The 27,353-nt window shown below is 52.5% G+C and overlaps 2 protein-coding genes across 2 annotated transcripts; one reads left to right on the top strand and one right to left on the bottom strand.

The window, feature by feature from the left end:
* On the bottom strand, positions 1 to 5,167 carry TMEM74B (transmembrane protein 74B). The gene is made up of 2 exons (XM_044385617.3): positions 5,126 to 5,167; positions 1 to 1,172 (listed from the first exon to the last, which is right to left on the bottom strand). The coding sequence occupies exon 2, from the start codon at positions 1,129 to 1,131 to the stop codon at positions 433 to 435; it is 699 nt and encodes a 232-aa protein (XP_044241552.2). The 5' UTR covers positions 1,132 to 1,172; positions 5,126 to 5,167; the 3' UTR covers positions 1 to 432.
* Positions 5,168 to 19,186: 14,019 nt separating this feature from the next.
* On the top strand, positions 19,187 to 22,825 carry CUNH20orf202 (chromosome unknown C20orf202 homolog). Its single transcript, XM_026502905.4, has 2 exons — positions 19,187 to 19,312; positions 22,592 to 22,825. The coding sequence occupies exons 1-2, from the start codon at positions 19,250 to 19,252 to the stop codon at positions 22,823 to 22,825; spliced, it is 297 nt and encodes a 98-aa protein (XP_026358690.2). The 5' UTR covers positions 19,187 to 19,249.
* The last annotated feature ends 4,528 nt before the right edge of the window (positions 22,826 to 27,353 follow it).

Consider the following 27,353-nt stretch of genomic DNA (forward strand, 5'->3'; position numbering starts at 1 on the left):
GGGAAGCCACCTCCCAACAGACGGTCAGGGCTGAAAGGGGGGTCCCTCCAAGGTCGCCCAACACCCACACTTGGCTGATGAGGACAGCAGAGATCCCGGAATTCCCCGAGGAACAGGATGGGCAGCCTTTCAAATGGCTCTCGATCCTCGGAAATGCCAAGAAACCTCATCCTCCAAGGGCAGCGGTTTCCAAACTTTTGTATTTTTAGCAGCAGAAGCCATCCTCCAAACCAACCTTAGGCAAAACCTCAAGCTGCAAACAGATCGGGGGGCTGCTCTCCCACGTGCAGCCTGGGCCTGGCCCCAGGACGCCCCCTCCAGCACCCAAGGCTCCTTCCGCAGGGCCCTCCGTGGAGATCAAGTCTGCAACCCCAGGCTCGCGGGGGCCTTGTAGCCCTGAAGCTGAAGCAGCCAGATAGGGTGGGCTCTTACTTAAGACCCCTGGAGGGCGTGGCTGGCCTCTGAGACCTGGACAACTTCGTTCTCCACCAGGGTCTGGCCCCCGTCCCCATTGAGCTGTCTCATGCGCAGGTTAATGGAGCCATAGGTCTTCCTGGAGCCCCTGCCAGGGACGAAGGTGGGCCGGCGGTACAGCTCCCCCTTGCACAGCGAGACCATCAGCAGGACTGACAAAAGCATGCCACCCACGGTGAGCAGCCCCAGGCCCGCGATGATGCACTTGTCCAGGTGGGAGCCCAGGCGGGCATAGTACATCTCTAGTCGTTCCATCTCCCGTGCTGTCACTGTGTCAGGGTTGACGCGGGCCTCCCGTGGGATGGCGTATGCTGTCACCACCAGGAGGATCCCACTCACCAGAAAAACCAGAGCAGAAACAAAGCCATAATCCACCGGGCGGCTCACGGGCTCTAGGCCTGGCCCCTCTTCTGAACGCAGGGATAAATCGTCCCGCTGGGATCGGGGCTGTGAGGGGACACCCCCCGGGGGGCTGGGGGATCTGCCCAGTCTGGTGTCCCCCGGGTTCTGGAAACGGGTCTCGTGCTCCTCCGAGGAAAAGCAGACATTCTCCACACCCTCCCTGGGCGGAGCCGCCGGGCCCAGAGGAGCGGGTCTCCTTGGGATCTGGGGGCCATTGCGCAGCGTCTTCAGTTCCAGACCGGGGGGAGATGCCATTGGGAAGGAGGGCCCCCGCTCATCCCTTGGCCCCTTGGCAGCTAGAAGAGAAAAGAGAAAGTCAGTCAAATTGACCAAGCCTCCGCCAGGAGCCTGCTGGCACCGGACATCACGCTCGGCTGGGAGCGATGCAAGGGCGGCCGGGCACGGTTCCCACCTGGGCGAGCCTGCCAGATGGGGGTGGGAACGGGGACTCAGACAACGACAGAGTGGGGCCGTCCAAGCCAGGCCAGGACCCTGCTTCACCACCGGCTGGCGCGTGCCTTGGCGCAATTTACTTATCCTCTCTGGCCTCAGTTTCCCTGTCTATTAAGTGACGATAACACTACTCTTCCCTACTTAATGGGACTGACGTCGGGGACCAAGATCATCCGTATAAAGGACTCGGAACGATCGATGCTCAGTAAGTTATCATTCAGACAGCGGATACCAGGTTCAAATGCCAGCTTCACCGCTCGAACCCTGACAAGTGATGTGACCCCTCCCAGACTCAATGTTCTCATCTGTTAAATGGGAGTAAGTGAAACACTGCCCTCCTAGGGTTGATGCGGGGATTTCATAAAACGATGTCAGGCCCCAGCCAGTTCAATTAATGGACACTGTCGTTATGAAATGATGGTGACTGCGGGCATGGGGAGGGGCAGAGATGATGACGATGGTGTGCGGACGAAAAGGAGAAAGTCAGGGAAGTTTCTGGGAGGAGGTGGCATTTGAGCTGGACCTCAGAGGATGAGTGGGAAACCCCGCAGCTGTGGGGGAGTGGGGTGAAGGCATTCTAGAGAGGGGTGCCTCAGAGGTCAGCTGGGACCAGCTCTCAAAGGACTCTGGAGGCCAGTCCAGGGAGTCAGGGAGGCAAGGTGTGGGCGCAGAGAGTTCTGACCCCTGCCTAGGTTTCGGGACGCTCTCTTGGGCTCCTTCCTGCGTGGAAGACAGGATGGGAAGGAGGAGAGCGGAGGTCAGGAGTCCAGGGAGGAATCTGTTGTGGTCGGGGGTGGCAGGGATGGTGGCTGAGAGGGCGAAGAGGAAGGAGCCCATTTGAGGGCCGTGACTGAGGTCAAAGTGACTGAGGTCAAAGCCGAATGCCTTTATGGAAGTAGAAGTGGGGGGGGGGGGCTGGATCGGGACCATGGAAGGGGAGCTGAGGGCGAGGGGAGAAGGGGGCAGTGTCTGCTCACGAAGGACACACCCAAGTACGCGGACACACACCCACACGCACAGACGGCACACGTGCGTTCCCGTCAGAGAATGCCAGCTTCAGCCAACGGACCATATTTGGCTCGTAGAAGTTTTGCTTTTTTGTTGTTGCTGGTCTGTTCATTTGTTTTTGAAGTAGTTGCCAATATATAAAAAGCAAAAGATTTTACATTTTAAACTTTGGATTCCTGGCTTCTCTTACAAAATGGAAGAATCTGGCCAATGTAGGCCCTCATTCCCTCACAAGCACCCTCAGATGGAGTGGAGATGCTCCCCCCCCCCCAGGGAGAGCCAATGCCCCCCCCGTCCGAGCCTCCTCCTCAGGCCCCTGCCCCGCCTGACATCTAGACTCCTGCCCCCACAGCAGAACTTCTCTGTCCCCTGTACACGCCGACATCCTGGGGACACATATACCCAGGGCCCCAGGCCCACAGACCCAAGTGCCCACGCTGTCCAGAGACCCCCAGGTACAGAGTGGCTCACATGCCCTGGTATGTCTACACACACATATACACATGATTCTAGATGTTTCTCTGCATTCCCAAACCTGAGTGTATTCTCCCGTGCCCTGTGGTTCTGCATGTGTGTGTGTGTGAGAGAGAGAGAGAGAATATGAGCGAATGAAGTGCCAATGAATGGAACGAATGAATGAAACTCACAGAGCCTCAGTGCAAGAAGGCACGTTTTTCAATCTTTCTGATCTTCCTTCCAACGTGGACTTTGCCGCAGATACCTCCTCTTAGCACACACAGGGCCTTTCATGTGAGTACAAAGCCTGTTTCCACTTACAACCCGTTCCTACCACCACGTCCCTCTTGCCCGAGTTCCAATTTAATAAACGTTTACTGAGCACCCGCCCGCCCTATAGCAGGCACTTCCCTGGGGAGTCTCTCCTTGACGGGCCCCATGAGCCCCGTGGCACGATCCCCTGGCATGCATGTGGGGGCCAGAAGGTAAACAGTTTCCCTAAGAATTGTTATCACCGACAAACCCGCGAACCTGCATTCTCCTGCACCCCTGGCATCATCCCACCCTCCCTCCCTGGTTCTTCCAGCCCCCACTGGTGGACTCTACTTTGTCCCGCTGTTTAAGGCCACAGTGAGCTGCCCGAGGGCAGGGATGTGTCTGAATCCCATCCGGGTCCAGCCCCCTGGCTTGGAACACAGCCAGCCCTCAGGAATGGCTTGGCAACTGGCCCAGGCAGACGATCCCTCCCCCAACCCCGGGGTAGCGGGGTACCTACTCAGAGCCAGGCTCTGCCCAGGCTGTTCCCAACTTTCCAGTAAACAGAGAGGAGAGGTGTGGTATGCTGGCTGGCTTTTTTACTCTTGGCACCAAAAGCATTTTCTTGAGTGCCACCGCAAACAGGGAGGGGCGGTGACCACTCCTGCCCAGTGGGTGTCCAGAGTGCCCACCCCCCCCTCCAACCAGATCTTCAGTACCCTCCACAGAACTCAGCTCCTGGAGTGGCCCCAGAACTCCCCTCCCGGACCAGCGTGTTGATGCCTCCACGTTCCAAGGAAACTCAGGGCACCCAAATTCTTGGAGCAGAGCTTTCTTTCACCTAGCAGGAACCCAAAACTTTTTGTTAGGATGCCAGAGTTAGGAAAAGGGCAGAGAAAAAAGAGGCTCCCAGTCTCCCTGAGTTGTGATGTCTCCCACACAGATTCAGAGATCTCCACCATTCCCCACCAGTTACACAAGGGCATGCCCAGTCAATTACCGCCCCCCCAAACACACAAGCGGAAACAAACTGACAAAGATGCTGTGTCCACTGCTCACCACACCACCACCGCCCCCCACCCCGCGCCCCTCTAACCTTACCAGTAACACTCCGATCACTCCAATTTCATCTGCAGTCCAACAGGCCCTGAAAGACACACCTCAGATCCACATTCACACCCCCAGGGACCTTTTCTACAGGCAGCACCCACAGACATGGGAAGCCACGCAGTGTGACCCACAGATCCGCAGACCACACTGGGACTCACACCCCGGGAAGAGGCAGAGCTGATTACGCACACACAGTTAACTACCCCCCCAGGCGGCACCCACCGAGACCCCCCCCGGGGACCAGCACCCCACCCCCCCGCGTGCACTAACACGCGGGGAGACAGACGCACAGTGCCCGTGGGTGAAGCTTCCCAAAACCCAATCGATACACACGCACGAGTTGTACACAAAGCCTCGGGGCGCGCACATACGCACACGCAGGTCCACGCTGTTATACCCAAAGTTCCACGCAGAAAAGCCCAGCACCCCGGCTGCCCGCCGCACCGCGCGCCCGCCTGCTCGCAGCTCACACCCCCTGCTCCTGCCCTTGACCACAAACGCGGCGGGGCCGGGCCAGGCCGGACCCGGCCGGGCGGCGCCGGTAGCACGGCGGCCAGGCGGCCGAGGGAGGCCCGGCTCTTCGCGGACCGGCGTGCGCCCGGGGCCCCTCGCCGCGTGTCCTTCGGCCGGGCCGCGAGGTCAGGCTAGCTCTGTCTCGCCGGCCCTCGGCGCCTGGGGCCCTCGGCCTCCTGCCGGCTCCCGCCGTTCCCGGTCCGCGGGCGTACCTGCGCCGGGCCTCCCTCCCTGGCTCCGCGCGCGGGAGACGCGGGCACCGGCGGCCCGCGGGCCGGGGCAGGGGCACGTCCTCCCCGGGCGCCCGCCCGCCTCCCCGCACCGGCGCCCGCCCGCCGGTGTCTCCGCTGCGGCGCAGCCCGGGCGCGCGCGGGCCCGGCCGCCACCGCCTCGCCCTCCCCGGCTCCCGCCCCCTCCCCGGCCCGGCCCGGAGCCGCCGCCGGGGCGCACGTACCTGCTCGCGCCGCGCGGGGCTCTACGGCGGCGGCCGCCGGGGGCTCCGGGGAGGGAGGGGCAGGGGCGGGGGCCGGGGAGCTCCGAGCGCCGCCGATCGAGCTCCGCCCGCAGCCGGCGAGGGCGCCCGGAGAGTTAGCGCGGGGAGGGACGGGGAGGCGGGCAGCAGGCTGGGTGTCGGGCCAGCGGGGAATCGGGCTGCAGCTCCTCCCCGTCCCCGGAGGGCTTATATGTTTCGCTCGCTCCCGGGCTCGGGGAATTGAAGCGCTGAACCCGCGGGGTCGAGTGCAGGGGCGGGGCGCGGGGGTGGGTGCTGAGGGAGACCCCTCCCCCGCCGCCTGCCTCCTCCTCAACCTCCGTCTGGGGCGCCCCTGCCTCGCGCAGCCGCTTGGCCCCCTCCGCCCCCACCCCTTCCAACACGCACAGCCCTCAGGTGGGACCCGGGTTCTCTCCCAGGTCCTTAGGTCGGGACGGTCTTCCCAGGCGCGTGCGGCTCCGTGGCTCAAGGGCGCCACCTGAAGGCTAAAAGGAAGCTCCTGACGAACCCCCTTCCTTTCCTTGCTCTTCTTTGTGGGACAGTGGGGCGCACAGCCCAAGGTGGGTGTTCTCTTGGGGAATTGCCAATGGCTACACGCACCGTCGCCTTCTAGGGCCCAGCTGCAATGCCTTCTCCCCTGGGAAGCCTACCTCGGGCCCCTTCCCCTGGGCTGGCCCTTTGCCTGCATTATTGCTCTGATCTCTCAAAGTTATTTTCTCTGCGTGCCAGCCTCCCTCATCGGACTGGCCGCTCCTGGAGGACAGGGCCCCTGTCTGATCCCCTCGAGACAGCGCAGTGTGAGTGGATGGAAGGTGGGTAGGTGCTCACTGTCTCTTTCCTTTACAGGGCCCAGATGAAGGTGGAATCAAGGGAGGAGCCCAGAGCACAAAAGTGGAGGTGACGCCCCGTCTCTGGAGGCCCAGGACAAGCCCTGAGGGAAGTTCGGTCCGAAGATCATGGGGTTTCCACGAAGACTCGGTCGTCTCGCCTCTCTGAGCCTCAGTGCTCACCTGTCAGTGGGATCGTGAAAATGCCGACTCTGGGGCCTTTCAGAAGATCAGCCGGGTTCCTCCATCGGAAAGGACGGGCATGCCCTGTCCTGGTTCCTAACCACCTCCTGGGACAGCCTGACATGTCCTGCTCCGAAGGCCTGTGCAGGATGGCAGAGGCCACCCTGGAAATTGGGTACCTGCGCCTTGGAGGCTGGAGTGGTGGAGACCCGCGCGGGACCTCGGGCATGGGGAGGCGTCAGTCTCTCCCTGCCTTGGGAGGCCTGGCCTCTGGTTCAGGACTTCGAGGGGAAGCTAGCTGTGGTGCCCGACTCCCGCGTGCCTCGCAGCACTGCCACTCACAGCTGTGTGGTCTTGTGCAAAGGGCGCGGGGCCCAGCTTCTCATCTGTGGATGAGATGTGGATATAGGAAGGGCTCTGGTGACTGGGTGAGACCTCCCTGCGAAGCTCTCCCAGGTCCCTCCTGCAGTCATGTGCAGACCTGCCTCACAGCCTTTGCTTTTGCTGTTCCTTCTGCCCGGGCCACTCTTCTGCTGATATCCCCAGAGCCCACTCCCCCGCTTCCTTCAAGTCCCTGGTCAGATGCCGCCTTCTCAGAGACACCTTCCCAGACCGTCCTTTTATTTATTTATTTATTTATTTATTTATTTATTTATTTATTTATATTTTATTTTTTTATTATTATTTTTAGATTATTTATTTATTTATTTGACAGAGAGAGAGACAGCGAGCGAGAGAGGGAACACAAGCAGGGGGAGTGGGAGAGGGAGAAGCAGGCTTCCAGTGGAGAAGCCTGATGTGGGGCTGGATCCCAGAACGCTGGGCAGACCATCCTTTTAAAACTAGTACTGCCCCAGCAGCCTTTACTCCTTAACTCTGAATTTTTCTCCATAGCATTTACCAACTCCTGCCATGAGCTTCTTTCTTTGTTCTTGTCACCCCCACTAAAAAGTAAGTCCCAAGGGCCAGAAGCTTTGCCTGTTTCCCTCCCTGCATATCCCCAGAGACTAGAAAAGGGGCCAACCCATCGAAAACTCTTGATAAATGAAGAATGAAGCAAATGAGCCAATATTTACTGAGCCCGTGTCATATATTGGTTAACTAGGTAAACTTCAGCCCTACCCTCAAGAAGCTTATATTCTAGTGGGAGGAAAGGGCGAGAAAACGTAACACTGCTTCCGTAGTGCGTGCCTTAAAGCAAAGTCCGCAGTGCTGCACCGAGCCTGCGGCAGGGCGTGTAGGCCAAGGAGTCCGCCTAACCTGCAGAGCGGTGGGAGCCACTGATGCGTGTGACTAAAGGGTTAACAAAACCTCTTCCACTTTTGCATGAGAATTCGACCTTTGGCTAACTATCTAGCTCTGTTTCCTTGGAAACAGATAAACATATGTCCACTATGTTACCAGGCAACATTGCTATGTAAAAATGACCCCTGAGAAAGAGACTGGAATGATCCATGTGGTAATTGATTAGAAGCGGAGCGATCAGGGGCGCCTGGGTGGCTCAGGTTAAGTGGGTAAAGCTCGGACTTCAGCTCAGGTCAAGATCTCAGGGTCCTGGGATCTAGCCCTCCACTGGGCTCCCTGCTCAGCAAGGAGTCTGCTTGTCTCTCTCCCTTCCCTTCTGTTCCTCCCCCTGCTTGTGCTCTCTCTGTCTCTCTCTCAAATAAATAAAATCTTAAAAAAAAAAAAATGGAGATATCAGTATGAACTCATGTTTTGCTTAATTTAGACGCAGAAGATCATGTACAGAGATATTTACCGATATGCATATGCACACAGGTTAGTATACACATGTACATTTCCTTTCTCTGCCGGCTCGGAGAGCCCAGACAACGATCTGCACAGCCGCGAGCGCACATGGCGCCCGAACTTGGTTTCTAATACCACCCACCAACCAAGGAACCAGGGAGAAACGGCTGATTCTGGGACTGGAGCAGGACAGATACAAGATGAACACGGAGCGCCTTAGGGTGCCAGGAAGGAAGGAAGTCCTTCAACACACACATACACAACGATGGGGGTGTGTCAAAGGGCGTCGGGAGCACCTGAAAGAGCTTTCAACAGCTGGACAATTTTGATCAAATAAAGTAATATTGGATTGTAACCTAAAGTATGACAAATGAAAAGGAGGGGGAGAAAACATAAATCTCCCATGCAGAATTCCAAATATATAGATACTCCAGCTCCAAGGAGGGGGAACATAACTCCCCAGTTCTTAAGTGTGGGCTGAGTATAGTGACTTTCAGGGAGCACAGCATGAAGAGGGTATAACTTTACAGGAGAGATACGTGACAAACCTGACTACCTCAACCACACGATCAAGGTCAACATCAGCAGTCAGATTATGTTGAGAGCATGTACCCTTGATATGATATCATGAGAATGGCACCTTACCTCGGTGGTCTTCCTCCCAAAACCCGCAACCCCAGTCTGATTACGAGATAAACATCAGACAAATCCCAATTGAGGGACATTATACAAAATGCCTGATCAGTTCTCAAGACTGTCAAGGTCATCAAAAACAGGGCAAGTCTGAGAAACTGTCACAGCCAAGAGGAGCCTAAAGGGACGTGACAACTAAATGTAGCACGGTATCCCCAGTGGGATCCTGGCCAGAAGAAGAACATTAGGTCAATACTAAGGAACTCTGAGTAAGTATGGACTTTACCTAATAATAACGTATCCATTTTGGTTTATTAATTGTAACAAATGTCCTATACTAACGTAAGATTTAATAATAAAGGAAACTGGGTGCCAGGTCTAGAGGAACATTTTGTACTACCTTCCCAATTTTTCTATAAATCTAAAATTGTTCTAAAAATAATTTTTTAAAAAACAAGGATGGAGAGATTGGTAATCTACATCTGGACTGGAAGGAAAAGTACCTGGTGGAAAATCATACTTTGGGCTTCCCGAGCACGGTGACTCAGGTAACCGGGCAGGTCCAAAGACGCGTGTTCCCATGGGGCATGACGCTCTTAAGCTGGGCTGGCTCCTGCACCCACTGACGGGATCTCATCACCTTGCACCCATGCTTTCCTCTGCTGGCGGGCAGGAAGGACCCCCACTGAGAGAAGTGCTTGGTGTCAGCATTCGCTGAGTGCCATGCGAGCAAGCTAAGGTTCCTGTCCTAGATCCTTCGGAGTAGGTCAATGCCAACTGTGGCTTCCGGTCATCTGTTGAGTGTGAGCGTGTAGTTGGACCTGAGGAGACCCCTCGTGCACACTGCAGTGGGTGGGTGATAAGCAGGGGAGGGATGTGATCAGACTTGCGTTTTCCAAACATTCTCTCTTTGGCTGCTCCTAGGTGCAAGGGGACAAGAGAAAAAACAGAGACCATTTGGGAGGTTACTGTGGTCATGTTGGCACACCACAAGTCTTCAATCAATTTCCTGCTTATGCATCTATCTAGTGATGTCTGAGTCTGTGTGAGAGAGAGAGAGAGAGAGAGACAGAGAGAGAGAGAGCACACGTTCTTCTAGAACGTGAGAGCGTCACTTAATCCAGAATTTTTCAAACAGTAATGATGCATAACATGATTTGAGGTGTTATAGATAAATGAGCTTTGGTTATAGATTGTAGCATAACACACCACCCCAAAACTTAACAGTCTAAAAGAAAATCACCATTTATTTGCTCAGTTTGCAGTTTGGGCTGGGCTCGACGGAACAGCTCGATTCTGCTCTACGTGGCGTCGGCTGGAGTGGTCCATAGTGCTGGGAGTTGGCTGGAAAAGCTCAGACATGGCTATGTGTCTGGGACCAAGTTCTCACTGTCAGGTGTCAGCTGAATTTTTCCGTTTTCTTCCACACGGTCTCTAGGTAATTAGCTTGGGCTTCCTCACACAGTGATGGTCTCAAGGTGGTCAGAGTTTGTATATGCCACTCAACTTTCCCCAGGGTACAAAAGAAGGAGTTGTGAGAGCTTCTTAAAGCCAGGGGTTGAGGGGCGCCTGGGGGGCTGTATTGGTTAAGCGTCCGGCTTTTGATTTCGGCTCAGGTCATGATCTCAGGGCTGTGAGATGGAGCCCTGTGCTGGGCTCCGTACTCATCACAGGGTCTGCTTGGGATTCTTTCTCTCCCCCTCCCTCTAGCCCTCCCCCTGCTTGCTCTTTCTCTCTCTCTCTCTCAAATAAATAAATAAAATCTTAAACAAAAAAAAGCTGGGGGTTGAAACAGGTATAGTGTCACTTCTGCTGCATTCTGTTGCTTTACTGGCGATCACAGTTCAGCCCAGATTCAAGGGGAGGGGTCTGCGTAAGGGTGTCAATAACAAGAGGCATATGTCACTGGGGACAGTAACAGTCTCCCGCCCTCTAGGGTATATCTGTATCTGTACCTGTACACACACACCTATATGTATATATGTATTCATTTTAATGGCTAGGTATTTATTTTAATGTAATTTAGAAAAATATGTAACTAGTCCATGAAGCCAGAGATATTGTGGTAATATTGCTTAGAGTGAAAGAGAAAAAAATATGAGTCTCTATAAAATTGGGGCAACATAATCTGCTGGTTTCCTCTAATATCTACTCTCCCTTTCTCCCACTGGGATGGAACTCTTGATCAGTACCTGGCACAGTGCCCTTGGAATAAGGATTCCATTTCCCAGCCTCCCTTGCAGTGAGGTGTGACCAAATGGACAGTAAGCCATTAGACTGTCAGAGGTGTGGTGTGTGGGCAAAATGTATTGAGTGTTCTTAAAGGAAGGGGGTATGCTGTCCTTCTCTTCTTTTGTTGTTCCTGCTGCCAGGATGCAAACCTGATGGCTGGAGCTTGTGCAGCCATCTTGGATCATGAGGCGGAAGCATGTTAAGATGGAGGAGCAATAAAATTGAAGGAATCTGGATCCCAGATGACTGTGGAACAACCAGCTCGGGATAGTTTCCCATACTTTTTTTTTTTTTAAGATTTTATTTATTTGACAGAGAGAGAGACAGCCAGTGAGAGAGGGAACACAATCATGGGGAGTGGGAGAGGAAGAAGCAGGCTCCCAGCAGAGGAGCCTGATGTGGGGCTCGATCCCAGAACACCGGGATCACGCCCTGAGCCAAAGGCAGACACTTAACGACTGAGCCACCCAGGCGCCCCAGTTTCCCATACTTTTGTGACAGAAATTAACTCCTATCTTATATAAGCCACTGTTATTTGGGATTTCCTGTCACTTAGAGGAACTATTTCTATCTAATATGGTTAGTTTAAAGGCAAATATAAGTAAATCAAAGTAGAGGTGGTAGGCAAAAAGTGAGAAAGAGATACATGAGTGGCTGAAGTTTGAAAAATACAGATCCAGTCCGACCCTCTGTGTTCCAAGTAAGAAAACTCTGGAAACAGTGTGTCCAGGAGGGTGATATGAAAGAATAACGCAGGTAAGATTGAGGTTTTGCTATGTGAAGGGGGAGAGAGAAAGGCAAAGTGTTCCCGGAAGAGGTAACAACACTGGAACAGATATGACGTAATAGTAACAAATTACTTGAGTGTTTATTTGACAAACACTATATAACCCTCCCCATATGCCAGACACTGTTCTAAGTGCTTTATAAATATTAGCCCACTTAATCACCTTAACCACCTTATCACATAGGTGCTATTATCCCCATTTTAAGATGAGGAAACTGAGGCACAGAGAAGTTAATTACTTGCCCACAGTCAGTATACCACAGACCTCAGATTCGAATCCAAACCTCAGGAGCGCCTGGGTGGCTCAGTTGGTCAAGCATCTGACTCTTGGTTTCGGCTCAGGTCATGCGTGATCTCAGGGTCATGACCTTACGGTCCTAAGATCCACCCCTGTGTCAGGTTCGAGGCCCAGTGCAGAATCTGCTTGAGATTCTCTTCTCCCTTCCCCTCTACCCCTCCTGCCCCCCTCCACTGCTCTGGAACGAGCACCCACTCTCTCTCTCTCCTCTCTCTCTAAAATAAATAAATAAATAAATAAATAAATAAATAAAATCTTAAAAAAAAAAATCCAAACCTCAACTCAGCACTGATAACCACTAGGCTGCGTCCCATCATAATTTTCAAAGTAGACGTAAAATTTCCGAGTTGTTCACATTAGTCCCATTTTCGCGTTTGGAAAAACTGAGCGCCGAAGAGGAAAGAGATCGTCCTGCGGCCACACTGAGAGTTAGTAGACGTGCACCCAGAACCAAGGGCCTCTGACTTCCAGATTGATTTGGGAACCTCAGATAGACCTCAGATTCCAGCGCTGAGCGGCCACATGCCTACTGTCCCCTTCTTCTGTCTCTCGGCATCCTGCTGAGTTCTGCTGTCTGGGTTTGTTCTCTTGTTTTATATTTCCCCTCAAGTCCCAATCGGGCTCATCGGGTTTTCCCAGAGCTCTGATGCTCTTATGGAGTGGCTCTGATGTCACCATCATGGGACGTGGTTCAGGGATTTGAGCAAATGGATTGGTGGCCAGCCATGCATTCTTCAGGCCCCGGAGGGAGTGTCCACACCCCACCCCCACCGCCCAACATGCGCACACATCTTCGGCCAGCTCAGCCTGCATTTCCTTCCTCTCCACGTCTGTCGTCTGTCTGAAGCTCCCAGCCTTGGAGAGTGAAACACCTGGATGCTGTGATTTCGCCCTCACCCGGAGAGAGAAAGAAGGGGAATCAAGACGCACGCTCCCAGGCTCTGCAAAATCGAGCACCTCCCCCTGGCAGCTAAGGACAGGAGTCTCCTCTCATCCACCTGCCCTTCTTCCCAGGCCAGCCTAGGGTCAATGCACCGGAGGCTCGGGGTTCCCTGCATTTAAAGCACCCCCTGGGAGACAGTGGGCACAGGAAGAAAGGAGGAGGAGGCCTGCTGGAGCATCTCCCGTGTGTGACCTGTTCTCCTGCTGCACTCCACAGGGGTTATCTCCCCTGCACCCATGACAGCTCAGCCACTTGGAGTTCATCCACCAGGGGAGGGACCTGGAGCTCGGATCAGCCAGGCAACGCCCAAGGCCAGCGGGGGTCCAGGACATTCTTCCCACTGTCCCATTCTGCTTCCCTAGAGTCTCCACCGTCTCATCGGGGCAGGGGCTACACTTCCCTGACCTACGATGCAGGACTGCGTACTGGAAACCTGGCCGTGGGACGGGAGAGCACAAGACAGCTGTGTACCACGGGGCCAGCGTACCGTGTACCGGGCGCTCGTGTGCAGCACGGATGCGCTCAGAAAGAGGTGCACGGGGCAGTCGAGGATAGGACGTGTTGTGGGTTCGCTTCCCCCAGAAGTAGACCTGAGACAAGAATTTGAGGGCAAGTGGCTTTTTGGGAGGTGGTCCCGGGAAGCACAGCAGAGGAGTGGGAAAGTGAGACCGAGAAGGGAGGGCCTCCCATACACCCGGGTGCATTGATGAGTATGTGACCGCCGTGGGCAACTGGGGCTCGGTCCTGCTGGGTTCCTGAGAGCCGAGGGAAGGGAGGTTTTTACCCACTGACCCCTGTTTGTCATTGGCGAGGGCTGCTCCCCTGCTTCAGCCTGTCCTCTGCATCGTTCAAGCGTGTTTCCTAAGCAGAGAGTCAGACGTGCTTGGCAGTAGGAGGCCTGGACACGTATGGAGAAGGTGGGTGTGGAGGGGCTATGGATGGGGCTCTCTCAGCCTTCGCTACAGGACACAGGGGTACAGGGCATGTGCTCAGGACCTGCAAGTACCGAGATGCAGGGCAGGGGAGCAGACAAGTGATTGGATTACTGGCCTTGTGCGCCTGGAAGGGGACAAGCAGCCACAGAAGGAGAGGTGGTGTTGGGCCCCCCCATGCCAGCTGGACTCCCTCCTCATGCCCCCTCTGGTTGGTGTGTTAGCGTGTGCTTGCATGGTGGGACGGGAGGCTGGGAGGGCTCTAGGCTATCGCAATGCAGAGGCTTCTCTCTGCTAAACTTCCACCTTCTGCCTCATTTGTATTTTGAGAAGTGGGGGTGAGGGCAAAGGTGCCCAGGGTACAAGAAAGGACAGCACCAAAGGGCGGGTAGGACCCTAGACTAGGAGTCAGACATGGAGGCAGAACTAATGACATCTTGGAGCCCACTTGCCCCATCCGAGAGATGGGAATAACTCTGCCCACGTGCCTTAGGGCAGGTCACCTACTATTCTTGCCCTCAGCTTCCCTCTCTGCCCAGTGAGCATCATGGACGTCCTGTCTCTGCTATGGACTTCACAGAGCTGTTGTGAGGAGCAGATCAGGTCACAAACAAGAAAACATGTGGGAGAAAATAAAATACATGGGGGGAGGGGTTTGTGGAAAGGGCCTGAGTGGGGGAAATCAAGGAGCTTCTGCTGCTGGCTCTGCAGCCATATTTGTAGCACATGGGCTTGACACCTGTAATACAAACCCAAAACAATAGCGTTTTCAATAAAACAGAACTTATTTCTCTCTCACATTAAAGTATACTTGGCAGTTAAGGCTGACGTGGTGGCTTCACTAATCACAAGAGACCCAGGTTCCTTCTATCTTGTTGCTCTGCCACCTTCCCCCTTGTGGCCCAAGATGGCTGCTCCAACTCCAGCCCTTGTGTCTACATTACAATCAGCAGGAGGACAAGGGGAGGGAGCAGGAACCCTCCTCCTTCCTTTTAAAGGCACAACCCCAAAATTGCACACGTCACTTCCATTCATATCCCATCAGCCAGGATTTAATCACATGGCCACACCTACCTGCAAGGGAGTCTGGGAATGTAGTCTTTTGCCATGTGCGAAAGGGAGAAGGGATATTGAGAGACAACCTGCAATTTTTACCACAGTTGCTGACGGGTGTGGGCAATTCACATCTCCAGTGGAGCCATAGTTTCTTCATTTGCAAGTTCATTCATTCATTGTGTTTGTGTGTGTGTGTGTGTGTGTGTGTGTGTATATATATATGAATATAGCATTTATATATAGCATATAATATATTTTGGCATATACAATACAATACGATACAATACAATATAATATATATTATATATATAGGCCATACTTGTAGTATAAAGAATGGTTTTTGAGCCACTTGATTGCTAATGGATCCTCTCACTAGCTAGACCGTAGACCCCAGCGGTCTGGTGTGAGGTCTGTCTCGCTCACCACTATTTACCCCCAGCAACCAGTGCAGGGTCTGGCACTTGGAAGCCATATTATTAGCTGCCCATGGATGATGGATGGATGGCCATTCTGGCTTTTGTATTTGGTGAGGATGCTTTTCCTCACTCAAGGGTTTAAGTTTTTCCCTTTTCAGGCCTCCTGGCTCCATCACCCCTTATCCCTGTGTGCCAAGCCTTGCTGAGCCCTGAAGTAAAATGTGCTGTGAGCCAGAATCTTGAGAGTGGGAATAAAAATAAACGCAAGAGCGGCAACACAAGTTAACCCCAAGGAAGGGCTCTCCAGGGTAATCAGGCGTCGGTGCTAGAGGCCAAGGACAGAGCGTCAGACTCTAACTGCCAAGTGCTCCTATCGACACCACCACTGTGTTGGGCAGAGAACCCACTGGGCCTGCCCAGGGGGGCAGCACGTGGCCTGGCTTGAGCCCTTCCATGACCTTCCACTCCTGGGAGACATCAAGCAACACTGTCCCCTGCAGGCCAGCGAGGATAGGTTCTAGTTCCAGCCCTGCTGCTCATGGGCTGGGTGGATCCTAGGAAAATCCACACTCCTTTGAGCCTCAGTCTCCTCATCTGTAAAAGAGGTTAATAATCGGATCTATCGGGGCGCCTGGGTGGCTCAGTCCTTAAGCATCTGCCTTCGGCTCAGGGCGTGATCCCGGGGTCCTGGGATTGAGCCCCACGTCGGGCTCCTCCACTGGGAGCCTGCTTCTTCCTCTCCCGTTCCCCCTGCTTGTGTTCCCTCTCTCGCTGGCTGTCTCTCTCTCTGTTGAATGAATAAATAAAATCTTTAAAAAAAATAATTGGATCTATCTATTATCAACTATCAAGCATGGAGAACAATGGTACCTACCTCATTGGCAGAAGTTCACAGTACCCTTCACATCTCTGTAATTTTTTCACAGTGTGCCAGGCTCAAAGAAATACCAGAGGATTGTTTATTAAGCAATTAGGTTCAAACAATTTAATTTGTAGTAATTTGCCCAGTATCTGGCAGATGTCATTGTAGCCCCCTCAAAACTGTAAAATATTTTGTGGGGTCTCTGGGGGTTTTCTGCAGTGCCTCAGGGTGCCAGGGCACGTGGTTTGGGAACTGCAGCCAAGAGGTTTTGTGGCTGAAACGGGATTATGTGTGTCAGGGGCTTAGCATGATGCCTGGTCTAGACTAGATCAATAAATGTTGGTGGTCCTAGATTATCCTTCGGCTGTCACCCTGAAATCACCGTCTCTCTCGTTCTTTCTGTTTCTCCCGCCAATGCCACAGCAATTCTTTCTGCCGTGCGCTCCTGCCATCTCCTGGTTTCTGCTTGCCACCTTCCCCCTGGGCCCCTCCACGCCCAGGGCCCCTCCCCAACTAACTTCCTCCCTGGTCTAAGCATTGGAGCTCCCACTTCTCCACTTCTCCCTGACTCCACACACTTGAAAGGATCTCTTTGCAGGGGGAGTGCGCACCCCTGCCTCTTCCCCTTGGGCTGGGCCACGTGATCCTCTTTGTCCTGTGCACCGCAAAGCAACAACGCGGCAGTCTTGAGTCTAAGCCTTCAGAGGCGTTGCACGGTTCCACTTGCTCTCTTATCCTTTGACTTTGCCAAGAGAAAAACATGCTCTAGGATTCCAGGGAGACCAGAGGCCCACAGCACAGGCTCAGAGCTGCAAACCTGCAAACGTGTCAAGAGTGAAAAGACGCGATTGCTGTTTGAAAGTCTGGCGTTTCGGAGAGCTTTGTCGCACAGGGTTCTATGACAATCTGACCTCTCCATCTGTGGCAAATGCCCTTTCTCTGAGAGAAGATCTTGACTGAATCATTTGCTCACCACCCAGGACACAGCTCCTTTCACACCATTTCATGCCCCCAAACCGTCCTGCCCTGTCTTATCCGTAGATGGCTGCCTCGGGCTGGGGCACCCACCTCTGACCCAGACAATTGCCCTGTAATTATAGGGTCATGTGACACACAGCCTGGAGACTTGCCTGGAAGAAATCGTTTCTGGCCCCTGTGGTTAGAAGGCGTGTGAATGTGGCAGACAAGAGTTTCTCGGACCCTCTCTGGTTCTGTAGAGTGACCGCGGAACCAGGAGAAATTGCACGTCAGATTTTGTCTGCGTGGGGCAGAATGCATCTCAGGCAGTAAAGCCCAGGGCACAAGAAATGGGACATTTCTTATAACTCGGTTTGGTAACTATTTTGAGCCTCATTCTACCTCAGACGGAAAGGATGAGGCCCAAGCTCACATAGAAAGTTTGGGAGAGCTGGGGTTAGATCCCCGGTGTCCTGGCTTCCTATAGGGACCGCTTTTCCTGCCTGGTGGGTCAAAGGCTGGCCAGGAGTCCCGGGTCCCGCCTCCAAGCCGGTGGAACACCGCCCCCCCCCATCATTCAGGGTGTGCCTCCTCACTCCACTGAGGGTCTGCTGGAGAGAATTCTGCGCAGCACTTTCCTCCCACCGAGTACCAGTCTGCCTCCCTGGGTCCTGTGCCCACCGCCCGGGCTCTGTCTTCCCAGACTACTCTAAAGGTACACTCTTTTTTTCTTTAATTTATAAACATTTGCTTTCATTTTTACTTCTATACATTCTACTTAGTTCTTTTTTGAATCCGCCTTTTTTAGTCGTCTTTTCTCTTATGTATTTTATTCCTTCTTGTATGAATTTAATTCTTTCCGAAACACCTTGTTGTTATCTTCATCTGAAGTGGTCGGGAAAAGAGGGGTCTAACCCTGCTGTGGATGGTGTCTGCTGACTCTCGCTTATGGTGGAGGGTTCCCTTGTAATTCTGAATTCTGAATTCCTCTGTAGGGGAGTTTTGTCTCTGGACGGCTCGTGCAGCCTGGATTGAGGGCCGGTCCCTCCAAAATGGGTCCAGTTGGTTTTGCTGGTTCCCTCAGCTCTTCATCTGGGATCACCGTGTTAATTCTTAGCTTGGGGCTCCTAGTTCATGTGGATAGAATAAATTATTTTAAACCCTACGTGAGAATAGATCTTATGTATTTCCATCATAATATTATTTTGATTATTGTTTGTTTCCGTCCACTCCAGTGTCTCTCTGATTTGGGGCCGAGTCCCCGTGCCTAGAGCAGGACTTGGCACATGGTAGATACTTAATAAGTTTTGGTCGAGAGACAACTAAAGAATACCCACTTCAGAGTGTGTTGTGAAGAATAAACGGTGTGTCCGTCGGCCTGTGTTTGCCCGCTGGAAAATGAGGTTTTATTGTCTCACATGACAGGCAGATGCTGTTGGTGATTCTGTGACTCAGTGGTTTCTAATGTGTCTGCAGTTTTTTCGGTCTTTGTCTTAGGGCTGCAAGGTGACGACTGTAGCTCCAGGGATCACAACCACATTCCAGGCTGAAGGAAGGAGAAGAAAGTTGGAGTTTAGGGGGAGCTTCAATGACCTTTTCCCTTTTATCAGGAAGGTGCGTTTCCCTAGACGTCTAACAGCAAATTTCTGCTTTGATCTCCTTTTCTAGAAATGGGTCACAAGGACACCCCAGAAGCTAGGGGACCCGGAAAGTGACTCCACGGAGAGGTGAGGAAGGAGGGAGGGGATTAGGGACACAGATGCGGTGTCTGCCCCAAATGCCGTCCTATATATGTAAAGGACTTGGAGAAAACTAAGCCTTCAGAGAAGGACACCTATTCTCTTAGTTATTGATTTATAATTAATAATATATTGATAATTATTATCATTGAAAGCTTTATAATCACTGTGATCCTGTGGGTATCAGACATTGGACTCTGGAACCACTGGGCACTGAGGTGCCCGTACCCCAATGGTCTCCCTCCCTCCCTCCTTATTCAGTTCAGAGCACTGAAGCCCTTTAAAAGAAAAAAAAAAAAAAAAAAAAGAACTCCATTTTCCCAACGTAAGCCACGTCCTGCTCTCATTAACTCCATCCTCAGTGACTTGGCCAGACCCTGCTCCCTGCCTGAAGCACGTAGGAGACTATACAAATCAAAGGTCCCTCGGGCCCATCAGCAGGTCAGTGTCAACGTTTCCTCCAAGGACTCTGAGATGAAAACAGAAGAGCCCCCCCCAAGTCTCGGGCAGACCCTGGAGTGGCTGAGAAAGGAGCTGGTAAGGCTTTGCACTTCTTTTTACCTGACAACTCCACCCCGTATCTTCTCAGCTTCCCTGGACTCCCCTCCTCGGGGGGCCCCCTGGCTGGGGCAGAGAGGCTGCAGCTAGGGTGTAGGTCCTGCAGACTCCCCCTGATACCAGCACACAGTCGCCGTCTCGGGTGCTGGGATAAGTAGGTCGTGGCCTACATAGGAGGCGGCTCTGGGTGCAGTGGCTGCCAGACTGGCCTTAGCGTTACGCCGAGTCCTGGGAGCGTGCCCGGCTCTGCTGCCGAGTGGCCCCTGCCAGTGGCTTTACTTCGGCGAGCCTCAGTTTCCTTACCATCCAGTGGGGAGGAAACAGTACCAACAATGCAGGGGTTATGGTATGAGTTTGGGAAGGAGACAGGTGTAATTCACGTGGCGTCTGCTTGGCCATCACAACCATTGCCCAGGTGGACGTGGAGCACAGCCACTGTCCTAGCCCAGACGCTCTAGAAAGCAGAAGCCCACACAAGGATTGGGGTACTAACGATTTATTTGAAGGTGCAGCCCAGAGCGGTGAGAGGGAAGGAAACAGGGAGTGGCAGCAAAGGGCGATGTGAGACGCCGTGTGGTGTCACCAAGCAGGCCACCGCTTTGCAAGAGGCCTCGAGAGGCCCAGCGCTCTCTCGGCAGCTGGTTTTTCTGGCCTCAGGCTTCTCTGCAGGGGTGGAAGGGGAGCTGCACCCTGGGGGAGAGGGAAGAAGAGGAACCCTGCCTGCCCAGCTCACTCCCGTCCCCTGTTTCCTGTGGTTAAAGTCCACCCCATAGGCATTAACTCCCCTGAATTTATGGATTATGTTGCTTGGTGCCTTGGTGACTCCTCAGGCCAGGCCTCTGCCTCTCTTTGTGCTGTTTTCTCCAAGTCCAAAAATAGAGGGATGCCCAAAGTGCATGGGGACACCAGCCAAGAGAGAGAGAGAAGTGGTTCAGGGAACTTCAGAAGGCACCCAAGGTTTGGATCCCAGTAAGCCAGCTTCTCAGTCAGGGGAGAGAGTCTGGGTTGCCAGGTAACAGACCAGCTGGGACCCAATCCTGTCCTCACCCTTGTGGGTAGGGCTGACCCAGTAGGGCTTCTCCTGGAACCAGGGGACCCCAGCAGCAGGAGAGGTAGCTTCTCATAGTCCACAGGGACCCAGAGGCTGGTCAGGGACCTACCCCATGCTCCCCTAAACACTAGGCTCCCATGCTGAGCCTGAGCCCAAAGGGCCAATATCCACCTGAAAAGGTACCTCTCTCTCACCGCATAAAAAAGGGAAAACAAGGCAGGACTGGGGGAAGCCCACCTGGGGCACAGCCTCCCAGGCCCAACACCTCCCTGCACGTGATGCCAAAAGATGGGAGCCTTGAGTCTCCGCTTACGGATGCCAGACTTGTAAATTTCCCAGGCGAGCCTGTTTTACCCTCGATCACATGGAATTTACATGACTCCGTAAGGGCACCTAAGCTCAGCCTAGAGGCTCCATTTGACCATCAGGGAAGGATCACCCGTGGACCGTGATTTCATGCAGGAGAAGGAACAAATCGGTAACACCGACTGGATAAAAAGTCCAGTGTTCTCCTCTCCTTTCATGGCCCTTATGTGATGGGGATCATGGAAACCCCAAAGACCTGGTCAGATCTAAAAGAGGGGAGAGAACTGCAGCCGTCTCGTGACAAGGCAAACCAGTCTGATGACGAAGGGACACTCATTCAGAGGCAGGAAAGAGCTGTCCGTGCAGAACTTGAGCCAGCTGAGCCCAGAGCCCGCCTTAAAGCCACAGGACCTCTTGCGCCCTGTGAGATGGGACCCCTACCTTCTGGGGAAGCCAGTTTGCTCAGGGTTCCCAGCCCTCAGCTCCAAGGGCATGGAGTCTCTCACCTCCTTTACCCCTGCTTCCCCGCTGGGTGCCTCACTGCATTCTCATGAACATGGGCCCAGAGCTGGTGCCAAGGGTCGAATGATAAAAATGAGTGGGAGGAAAACCCTAAAATTGAGAAAACACAGACTTAATGTTTTCCCAAGAATTTGGGAAGGCATGGCCCCACTACCATTTGCACTGCAGCCTGGGGAGCCCCAGTGTTCTCAGGCGGTGGTTTTCCCTCCTTCCATCCACTCTCTTGAAAGTTCGACTACTGCCGGGGTGCCGGAAATGGGCTTTATCTTCACACCTGTGAAGTAATTAGTTTGTCATGAAAATAAAAGGCTATTCTAGTGGAGAAATAATGTTAATAATTATCTCTTGGAGAGACAGACAGCAGGGACACTGTTCCCAGCGGCGTATCTGGGGAAGCAGACCGAGTTCCTGGAGGTGGTGGGATGAGGTGGGGGAAGCTTCCTCACATGCCCTTTTGTAGCTTCTCAATTTTGTATCATGAGAAATCCCAAGTCAGAAAAGGAAAGTTTTAACGTCTTATTATGTGAGTTATATCGACCAGTGTGGACAGAAGGAGAAATTTTTAGTGTTGACTTAATGCATTTAAAAAGAACAATAGTAAACTCCTTACAATAGGAAACTGCTGGATTCGCCTTTCTGCTTCTGTATGCAATCAGATACCATATCATTGCATCATGTAGCTTCTGGAAAACTCCACTGTAGGCTCGCAAGAGGATGAAAATGCAGCTAATACCTTAGTATTGTAATGAAAGTTGTTTTGACTTTTCTGAACCCCTGAAACAGTTTCTGGGATCCAAGGGTTCCCTGGACCTTATGTTGAGGATCACTGTTCCAAAGGGCTCCTGCCTGCCCCTACAGTGCACTCCACTTTGTTTTAATATGAAGTCACTTTCACCTTAATACCATAAAGTGATTTGTTTGTTGCAATGAGGATTAATACAGTGGGGGTGGACATAAGAATAATGTTTGTGATGATGATGAAGATGAAGATGATCCCAGAGCTTGGTAGTTGAGCCTCTCATATTTTAAAGATTTATTTATTTATTTGAGAGAGAGGGCATGAGTATGGGGGCAGAGGGGGAGGGACAGAGAGAGAGAATCTCAAGCAGACTCCGTGCTGAGCGCAGAGCGCGATGCAGGACGCAATCCCATGACCCTGAGATCATGACCTGAGCCCAAATAAAGAGTCCGAAGCCCACCCTGCTGAACGACCCAGGCGTCCCAAGGTAAGTAATTTGCTTTCCACTCTGCGGATGAAGAAACTGAGGCTCGGGTGGACCTGGCTTCTGAGAGGCTGTGGGTTTGTCTCCAATGAGACAATGATGGGAATAAGCTTTCTGGGGGACGCCCAGCCCCCTCACACTGATTCTCTCTCCTAGGCAGAGATGCAAGTTCAAGACCAGAGACTCCTGCTCACACTGAGGCATCTTCACAGTGTCCTGGAGGAGCTGCGCACTGAGAGTGCCCACTGGGAGGATGCCAGGTCCAGTGGAGGGACGTCCCCCATCAGAGCTCGAGCAGGCTCTGAAAGCAGGGGCCGCGCCCCTATCTCCTCCAAGGGGCTCGCCCAGCTCCTCCAAGGGGCAGAGAGCAGACGAAGCTCCCTCCCTTAACTGGCCAAGCCTGACCCCCAGGCTTGAACCCTCCCACCACGTGTCCAAACTTTGACTATGATGTTGCTGGGGGAGAGCACTGCAATGGGAGTCAGGGAGCCAGGGCTCTGAGTTCTTCTCTGCCCTCGTCTGCCGTGGGTCCCCAAACCCATCCGTCAACTCCTTTTCTGTTGCCCCTCAAGGTTTTTGGTGAGGCACAAGTAAGATATCAGATGTGGACCTGCTTCTTAGACACTGGCCTCTGGCCAGCCCTGTGACAGTAATCTTGCCCTGTGGCATTCCCCTCCCGCCCCCCAACCAGGTGATTGTTAAAGAAAGAACTCAGAGTGTGCAGAGGACTTTTTTTGTGTTGCCATGGTGAAAAACAGAGCCCCCGCCCCCTTCATAGTGACTCCTCAATTGTTTCCTGCCTTCCCAGCATGCCTGCCCTTTCCTCTGGCTGAAAGCCACAGGCCCGGGCATCACTCCGGCCTGAGGGATGGGCATGTGACCAGGCCTGGCCAATAATAACTCATGAGCACCCTAGCAACATGATTGGCCCCACCAGGGACCATGTGACTCAACAGAGCCAATCACAGTCCTTCTCTGGGATCCTCTCTGGATATTCTTGCCACTGGAGTTGCAAAGCTGGGGTTTCCAAGGGCCACGTGCCCTGCCAGGTGAAGAAGACCTGAGTGCAGTAGGAAAGAAAGAGAGGTAGAAGGGGGGGGCCACAGAGAGCTGGGCAGAGAGGAAGGTTCTGGCTCCTTTCAGTCCCTGGTTTCAGGCCCTAGTTCTGTGAGTTACTCCTGCATTCTTTCCAGTGGCAGAAACCAGTAAATCCCACCACCACCATCCTCCAGCACACACCGACTTGGTTTTGCTTACACTGAGTTGAGGAGGGTTTCCCTCTTGTGCAAACGAAATGATCCTGAGAAAGACAATCCAGATGTTCAAACAAGCAAAGAGAAATGCTGAAGAAAAGGGCATTTTGCTCCCTCAGGGTTGGCAACAACAGCCCTCCGACCGCAGACCCAGGTCTGTGATGTGGCAGAAGGCTCATTTGTTTGCGGTGCTGGCCTCATCACTTTGACGGATTAGAGCTCCCTGTAAGAACGACTTTAAATAACAGCAGAAAACTCAAAAGGCCTCATGTTAAGATGGTCCAATCATTGGTAGGACTTTTTATTTTTGAAAATCCACTTGCATGTTGTTAGAATATTGTTTTTATAGCTTTGAAAAAGTAAACCCATTGTATACAGAGGCAAAGGGGGGGTTATATGCACAATGTTTATAGTCAGACTAACCTGGGATTTTAATACAATATTTGATCATATAAAAATACTTGTCTATCAACGGCTGAATGGATAAACAAAATGTGTATACGTAAATAGAATATCAGTCAGCCTTAAAACGGAAGGAAAGTCTGGTACGTGCTACAACATGGGTGACCCTTGAAGACGTGGTGCTAAGTGACATGAGCCAGTCACAGAAGGACACTGTGTGATTCCATCTATCTGAGGCCCCTGGAGTAGTCAAATCCACAGAGATGGAGAAGGGGGGCTGCCAGGAGCTTCGGGAGGGGAGGTGGGGAGTTAGCGTCTAAAGGGTAGAGAGTTTCAGTTTCAGTTTCATCAGCAAGATGAAAAAGCTCTATGGATAAACGGTGGTGGTATAACAGAGACAAGACACTCGATGCCACTGAACTACATGCTTAAAAATGGTTAAAATGGGGGCACCTGAGTGGTTCAGTCGGTTAAGCACCTGCCTTCAGCTCGGGTCATAATCTTGGGGTCCTGGGATGGAGCCCTGCTCAGTGGGAAGTCTGCTTCTCCCTCTCCCTCTGCCCTTTCTCCTGCTCATGTGCTCTCTCTCTCTTTCTAAAATGAATAAATAAAAAAATGGTTAAAATGGTAATATTTATGTTATATTTTACCACAACTAAAAATAAATACTTAAACAAACAAACAAACAAAACCTATTCCATGTTGCCGGGGCTGGGACCCCGAAAACCACATTTCTGTGTTACCAGCGGCTCCGGGTTCGACTTTGTGAGGCTTCGCCAACAAGCAGGGTGAGCCTGAGGGGCCCCTGCAGGGCTAGAGCAGAGAGAAAGAGCTTGCTTCTTCATCTCTGGTCTCTGCAGGTGCCCGTGGGCCCCAGGTCCTGGGAGCACTAGCCAGCAGGGCTTCTTCTCACAGCAGCACTTCTCTTCTCCAGGTTCTAGGTCCCAGCCCCAAAGGGCCCTTCTCCCAAAGCCAGAGACACCAGCTCCTGATGGCTGGAGCCTCCTCCCCTGAACCCAGGTCCTGCCCCATCTGGATCTTCTTGGGTGGGCGAGACGTGAGCCCCAGCTGAGCAGAGCTCCCTTCTCAAGTATCTGAAGTTTACCCCCCAGAGTTCCTCCTCTGTTTCTAAATTTTAATAATTTCAGTCGCTTCTCTTTTTGCCCTCAGCCCTGGGGGTGGTAAATGTTTCCTGCAAGAGCTACCGTCATTATATCTTTGAGTTCTTTTTATAACCCTTCAGTCACCTCGTTAACAACTTTATACCTAGTTAGCAGGTTTTTTTTATTTTTTATTTTTTATTGTTTTTTAGAGAGAGAGCGAGTGAGTGCGCATACGAGCAGGAGCTGGGGCAGGGGGCAGAGAATCTCAAGCAGATCCCCTCTGAGCACAGAGCCCAACACAGGACTCCATCTCATGACCCTGAGATTATGACCTGAGACAAAACCAAGAGTTGGATGCTTAACCAACTGAGCCACCCAGGCGCCCCAGCAATTCTTTATGTTAAATTCTCTCCCTTAAATAACCGGGGTGGCTTCTGTCTAGTCTAGCCACAGTTCTGGCTAGTGCGACCAGTGCTGCTGGAATCACTGGTGTCTATGCTCCTTAGTGCCCCCAAACAAGAGTTTCTCCAGGGCGTGTAATGGAGGGTTGAATTGGAGGTAGGTGGAATGCTCAAGTTTACAAGAAACCTGTTTTCCACGGTGGGACACTTACACTCCCAAAAGCAGTGTCTCAGAGTCCCTGTTGCTCCACAGTCTTACCAGCACTTGGCATTATCAGTCTTCATTGTTGCCAAAAGAACGGGTGGGAAATGATACTATCTGGTGATCTTACCGGGCATGCTCCTGATTACAACATGGTTGTTACCCTGAGTTCTCAGTCCAGCCCCACCATTTACTTACCTTTTTTTTTTTTAAGATTTTATTTATTTTTGAGAGAGAGAGAGAGAGAAAAAACACAAGCAGGGGCAGTGGCAGGCAGAGGGAGAAGCAGGCTCTCCACTGAGCAAGGAGTCTGACGTGGGGCTAGATCCCAGAACCCCAGGATCATGACCTGAGCTGAAGGCAGACACTTAACTGACTGAGCCACCCAGGCGCCCCTATTTACTTTTTTCAATTAGTTCCTCGACCTGAGCCTCAGTTACCTCATCTGAAAAAAAAAAAAAAAAAGATAATATCTACCTCCTGGGATGATGGTACAGATTAAATGTGATAAAGTATAGAGACCACTTGACCCAGGGGTGCCTGGGTGGCTCAGTCGTTAAGCGTCTGCTTTCGGCTCAGGTCATGATCCCGGTGTTATGGGATCGAGCCCCACATCAGGCTCCTCTGCTGGGAGCCTGCTTCTTCCTCTCCCACTCCCCCTGCTTGTGTTGCCTCTCTCGCTGGCTGTCTCTCTCTGTCAAATAAATAAATACAATCTTTAAAAAGAAAAAAAAAAAGAACGAAAGAAATCACTTGACCCAGCAGTTGGCATTGGAAATGGCAACTTATTGTTACTGTCATGTGATTTTGTGCTGATTCGTGAAACTATTACAGATAGACAAGCTTGTTAGCAACCATCATGGAGTGAGCCATCTGCCTGGCCGTGTAAAGCAGAAGGACACGGGTCTGCCATGCCCAGTGTCAACCACCAGCACCAGTCACTGCCCCTCCCAGCTTTCCACAGCTGGGCGCCCAGACCAAAAACCCTGCCAAGTGCCCCTCCAGCAATCTAGGAGGATAGACCTGGAACCCCCGAGCCTGTGTTCTCGGCTGGGGTGTTTGTGGTTCTCCAAGATGCCGCGTCTGGAACCAAGCTTCAGTTCCCGATCCCCGGTCAGAGCAAACTGAGCCCCAGCCTAGAGGCAGGGGCACGGGGGCTTGGAGTGGAAGTGGCATCTTCAGCGTGGGCTCCCAAGGGCTGGGCTGGAAATCACGGATGTCCAGAACAGACAGTAAGCACCAGAGGGAGCATGCGGTCATGGTCTCAGAAAGGAAAATCCAGGCTTTTCTCTGCTGAAGCAGAGAACAAGACTATACATCCAAGCCTTGCATCCAAGGGTGAGGAGAGGATGGGACAGAGATGTGAAAAAGCTACCATTTTTATTTATTTATTTATTTACTTATTTATTTATTTATTTATTTATTTATTTATATTTTTAAAAGATTTTATTTATTTATTTGACAGAGAGACAGCCAGTGAGAGAGGGAACACAAGCAGGGGGAGTGGGAGCAGAAGAAGCAGGCTCCCAGCAGAGGAGCCTGATGTGGTTCTCGATC

This window comes from Ursus arctos, unplaced genomic scaffold (assembly GCF_023065955.2).
Source record: "Ursus arctos isolate Adak ecotype North America unplaced genomic scaffold, UrsArc2.0 scaffold_16, whole genome shotgun sequence".
Classification (NCBI taxonomy): Eukaryota; Metazoa; Chordata; class Mammalia; order Carnivora; family Ursidae; genus Ursus; species Ursus arctos.

Coding starts and splice junctions, on each gene's coding strand:
- TMEM74B (XM_044385617.3), bottom strand. CDS start 1,131: ATGGCATCTCCCCCCGGTCTGGAACTGAAGACGCTGCGCAATGGCCCC.
- CUNH20orf202 (XM_026502905.4), top strand. CDS start 19,250: ATGAAAACAGAAGAGCCCCCCCCAAGTCTCGGGCAGACCCTGGAGTGG. Junction 19,313..22,591: donor AGTGGCTGAGAAAGGAGCTG/GTAAGGCTTTGC, acceptor TCTCTCTCCTAG/GCAGAGATGCAAGTTCAAGA.